Source organism: Trypanosoma conorhini, assembly GCF_003719485.1.
Source record: "Trypanosoma conorhini strain 025E chromosome Unknown Tco_14.4_contig_00615, whole genome shotgun sequence".
In the NCBI taxonomy this organism is placed as follows: domain Eukaryota; phylum Euglenozoa; class Kinetoplastea; order Trypanosomatida; family Trypanosomatidae; genus Trypanosoma; species Trypanosoma conorhini.
This window is the reverse complement of record NW_021704701.1, coordinates 5877-10804: the sequence shown is the minus strand read 5'-3', so window position 1 is coordinate 10804 and position 4928 is coordinate 5877. Positions and strand designations below refer to the sequence as shown.

General features: G+C 53.3%; 2 protein-coding genes across 2 annotated transcripts, besides 3 other annotated features; one reads left to right on the top strand and one right to left on the bottom strand.

The window, feature by feature from the left end:
• Nucleotides 1-164: 164 nt before the first annotated feature.
• Nucleotides 165-196: a microsatellite.
• Nucleotides 197-660: 464 nt separating this feature from the next.
• Nucleotides 661-689: a sequence feature (GA-rich).
• A 45-nt stretch (nucleotides 690-734) lies between these two features.
• Nucleotides 735-1211, top strand: Tco025E_07680 (uncharacterized protein; the record flags this gene model as incomplete). Its single annotated transcript, XM_029374540.1, has 1 exon — nucleotides 735-1211. One exon carries the CDS (start codon nucleotides 735-737, stop codon nucleotides 1209-1211), a length of 477 nt encoding a protein of 158 aa, XP_029225370.1.
• An 891-nt stretch (nucleotides 1212-2102) lies between these two features.
• On the bottom strand, nucleotides 2103-3776 carry Tco025E_07679 (putative aminopeptidase, putative,metallo-peptidase, Clan MF, Family M17; the record flags this gene model as incomplete). Its single annotated transcript, XM_029374539.1, has 1 exon — nucleotides 2103-3776. One exon carries the CDS (start codon nucleotides 3774-3776, stop codon nucleotides 2103-2105), a length of 1674 nt encoding a protein of 557 aa, XP_029225369.1.
• A 1121-nt stretch (nucleotides 3777-4897) lies between these two features.
• Nucleotides 4898-4922: a microsatellite.
• Between the last annotated feature and the right edge of the window lie 6 nt (nucleotides 4923-4928).

Here is a 4928-nt window from a genome sequence, read left to right as displayed (position 1 = left end):
GCAGATTGAGCCAGATATCGTCGATACAGGTAAGTAAAAAATAACTAAATCAAACCTCCCCTAATAAACCAATGCGGAATGCCTGACGTTGCAGCAATACCGTTAGTTGCCAAATAGCTTGTTGTTGTTAGTTGTCTTGTCCACCGTTGATGGTAAGTTCAAAAAGAGGGGGGATAGAGAGAGAGAGAGAGAGAGAACAAAAGCATACAGACAAAAACATAATCCCCAAACGGAGAGACTCGACTTCGCATGCCTCTAGTGATTGGGTTATCTTCGCTTAGAGCCAGCAGAGCTTGTGGCTTGTATGGGTGCCCTCTCTCACCCCCTCTTCGTCTGAGCGTACCTTGGAGGCCTCCCCACGGGGCAGCGGAAACACGCCGTCAGTGCGACGGAAAGAAAAGGCGGGCAAGTAGAGGAAGGACGTCGGCGAAAGTGCAAAAACAGCGTCGCAATACACACACACCACAAACGATTACGCATGCAGAGACTGGAGCGGAGAGTGAGAAGGAGAGGTTTTTAGCTGGTGGCTGTACATTCATCCACGCGATGCATCACTCACGCCCCCACAAAGGAACAAAACATGTAAGTTTTCGCAAACAAACTTCGTGGTTAAAGAACTTTCAACAATTGCGTTTGCCCATTTCTTCTTTTTTTTTTGCGTCTGTTTCCTCTCTCTATCACTCTCTCTCATTGCCGGCACTTGCACGCTCCTGCTGGCAGCTTTAGTAGTTGCGATGGTGCGTGTGTTCGTCTCCGCCTGTGCTGTGGCCGGGTGTCGAGAGGTACTTCGGCACGTGCGCCAGGGGAGTGTCAAGGCCAATCGCCGTCTTGGGGTTCGCCTGGTACCACTGCTCCTTGAACGGCTCCTGAATAGCCACATAGCGAAAGCAGTCACGGCCGCCGTAGCTCCACATGAAGATCCTGTACGTCGACACCAGGCCCACGATGGTGGCAATGGGCCAAACCATGCAAATGGCGTAGACCTCACAACGACGAACCCAGCCAGGAAGAGCCATGGCGCGTCAGGTCCAATACTAAATATGACACCGCCAAGTGAACGCTGCTGCTTGGCCTACTTCCTTGCTTCTGCTGCTGTTCAACCCCTCAGCCGCACCTCTTCCACGCCCCGTGTAATGTGTGCTTTCCCGGAGGTGTGGGAGTTCCTAGTGTCGTCACGGCGTCACAGTGGCAGAACAAGACAAGGCCAATAAGAAGCAGAAAAGGGCAGAGACCACTTCATGCATCGCAAATACATATATGTGTAAATATTAAGGCTGAAAGACAAGAGGTACAACCCACCAACGGACGAAAGAGAAACACAGCAGCAGGCGCAGGCAACTGAAGGCAGCAGTGTCCAGTTTCATAGAATTTTCCCCCATCATCCCCGATAAAGCCCGTTCAGCGCACTTTTCGTTTCTCCTTTTTCCGTCGTTTCCTTTTTTCTTTCTCATACTTTTTTTTTCTTGTCGTTCTACCCACCCGCCCACCTGCTTTCCACTCTCACGCTCGCTAGCTGTGCGCTTTCGATCCCTCAACAAGCCTCACTCATTCGTCGCTCCCCGGCGCATTTTTTATTTCACTCCCTCCCCTATTGTTCCTGCGTCCCCCGCCTGCCCTTTACCCAAGCCCCACTTTCTGTGGCCTCACTGCGAGACGCAGCCGCCGCCTCAAGTGCCTTCAAACAGTGTATGCCCACGATGCGCATACCTGCACGTAAACCGAATACGATTTGCCCAGAATTACCCTTCCTTTTTTTAAAAAAATCTTCTTTTTCTTACATTTATTTATTTTTGCTTTCGTTTTTGACCCGTTTGCTACCTCTTAATTTTCTTCTTGCCCCCGCTGCTTGTGCCCCTCCATTCCCCCGTTCTCTCTGCTACCGCGAGAGATGTTCGTTCCAGTGGAGACGACGCTAACCACCGCCCATTAACTGTGTACAGAGTCACACGCACACAAAAGTTTGTATGTGCGCATGTAAGGACTTACAAATTTGCCTCGGCAACTAGTTACATGATACACGTAAAGTAAAGCTACTAAAAAACAAAACAAAAAACGGACATACACGCACGCAAATAAAGAAGTAAGGCAACACTCTTTCGTACTCATGCGGAGCCGTAAATAGACGGGGCGAACGTCTGTAGCAGAAGTGCGACTCCAAACCCAGTGGCCTCATCGTGTGAAACCGGTGACGCCATGTCTATGTGCGCCCAGTCGCCTTTGTATTTGGAGTCGATGTGCGTGCCGACAAAATATGCTGCACAGCTTGCGCTTGCATTGCCCCGATTCGCCACGCTGTTGCGGATATCAGCGACCTTGCTGGTAAACTCCGACGAGTGAAACTCAGGGCAATGCACGATCGGGAAGCAAAGGTCACCACATGTGCGACTCGCGCTTAGAAGGCGGTCCTCGATGCCTCCGTTGTTGGCGTAGAGGGCAGCGTGAGCGCGGCCGGTGGCGACGCCCTGCGCGCCTGTCAGGGTCGCCATGTCGAGAATGACGTCAGGGGTGTAGGGCAGCAGCGCGGAGGCATGATAGACACCGTCACCCAGGACAAGTCGTCCTTCCGCGTCGGTGTTGTTGATTTCAACCGTGTGACCGGACTTCATGCGGACGATGTCATCGCTGCGCTGGGACCGCGGCCCCACGGCATTGTCTGCGAGGCACAACAAGGATGCAACCTGCTGAGGCGCCTCCAGCATAGCCAGGCCAAGAAATCCGCAAAAGACCGCCGCCGCACCTCCCATATCATGCTTCATGCTGCACATGCCACTGGGAGGCTTGATGGACAAGCCGCCCGTGTCATACACAATGCCCTTTCCCACGAGCGCCAGCTTCTCTTGCGGGTCGATGCCATTGGATGGGCGGTATGAAAGTGTGACAAGGTGCGGGGGAAACTCTGCCGCCTTGCCGACGCCGTAGAGCCCACCATACCCTTTTTCACGCAATTCCTCCCCAGCGATAATATCAATGGAAACGTCGCGTCCCTGCGCCTTCAGCTTTTCCACGTGACCTGCAGCAATTTCCGCGAAAGTGGTGGTGTCAAGCAGGTTCGTCGGGGCATCCACGAGCCGTTGACACAACTGCACCACCAGCGCTGCCACTTCCAACGCGTGGCGGCTTCCGCACGCGAACACGCTCTCAGCCTCTGCCAAACTGAGCTTGGTAGTGTTGGGCGCGAAGAACACGCGGACCGAAAGACCAGGTTCCAAATAGCCCTTCTCTGCACGGCCGCGTTTCGCCGAGAAGTTGCGGTTTGCACCACGTGCGATGGCGGTGGCGATGCAAAGTTCATTCTGCGACTCGCAAGAGTAAATATCAACGGACCTGAAAGAGGAATTTTCCCTATCTAGCAGACGAGCTTGCGTAATTGCATCCTTAACCAGGGTGGAAACCACGTCTGGTCGCAAAGGGCAATTGTGACGCGACGCATTGGTAGGGACCATGCCAACTAGAATGCGTGCATGCGGCGTAATCTCTGCCACATAGTTTTTGCTGACAGCAGCGACGTTAATTGCCGACGCCACCGCCTTGCTGTAGTACGGGAAGAAGCTGCTCAGTGCCTTTTCGTCCCGCAGCTGCTTCTCATTGCCTAGAAGCAGCACGATATTAGGTTGTTGTGGGACATTCTGCATAGCCTCGTTGGCAAACTGCTTTCCCTCGGCCGCGGTGTAGAAGAGCAGGTTGGGCTTGAAGTGAATGCAGCTCTCTACAAAAGCCGAGACATTGAGCTCCTCATACTCGGACGTTGTGCGTTGCCGCTTGTACACGTAGGCCATGATTGTCCCTCACTCCAGGTTTTCTACCTAGCACGCGATATAACGGTAGACGTATGCGTTTGCGTGCGTGACTGGCTGTGAGTTCAGAAACCTAATCAACGATAGAAATGCGAATCGTCTCCCCCTTTCTCCCACCTCCTCGTGAAAAAGTTGTAATGAGAAGTGGCGAGCGAGTGACAAAGACCGCAGAGAGACATGGCAGCACGAAAAAGGGCCGTTGCGTGGCAAGCGTGTACAAATCAGTGGCGGCAGAAGGAAACTGAACCCCCCCCCCAAAGAAAAAACAACACACACACAACGCAAAGTAACAGACTCCTGAATTTAAACACAGATTGCCACTGCTTTCGTCGTCGTCGCCATCGCTTCTTTTCTTTTTCTCGAATTGAGCTTCGGCTGCGCGAGCAAACCGCAGTCACTGTTGCAAGAAATTGAAATGGGAGGGGCGGAGGCAGTGTGCGTCGCGGTGTGTTCGCATGCAGGTTTTCAGAGAGCGGTGCCGGGAAAAAGAGGAAACCGCTGCCACACGTAACCATCAGCATACTCCCTCCTCCTGCGGCCTTGCCGTCGTTCCTTCGCCGCAGCCCTCTCTGCCTGCGGCGAGAGGAGGCGGGAGGCGGGAGGGGCAAATTTGCGCAGGCAAGGCAACGGAGGACCGCAGCTCATGCTGTGTCCGCCAGCGTGCGGTTGCGTCGAGGTGTGTTTCCCAGCTGAAGAAACAAATAAAAATGAAACGCACACAAGCACGAGAGGAAATTTATATCAATCACTCCACTACAACAGAAGCGTCGTAGTTCAGTGAATCCCGGGAAAAGCCCCGCCTTCCTGCATGCAAGAAAAAAAAAGAACCCGTCACACATGCGCAAAGAAATGCCCACGCATAGGAAGTGGTACTTGAAGAAAACAATAGCAGCAACGTTTCTTCTTCCCTGGGGAGTCGCTGGGGAGTTACATCCTTCGCTCTCATGCACACAAACACACAAAGCGAGAAAGAGAGGGAGGCGGAGAATCCCTCCAGCGGACTACAAAAGATGTGCAAGGAGGCTGCGCAGATGGCGCAGGTAAAACCTGCAATTCGAAGAAGGGCAGACGCGAACCCTCAACGGCCGCAGCAATGGGGGCGGGAGAGAGAGAGAGAGAGGAGAGAGAACGGTG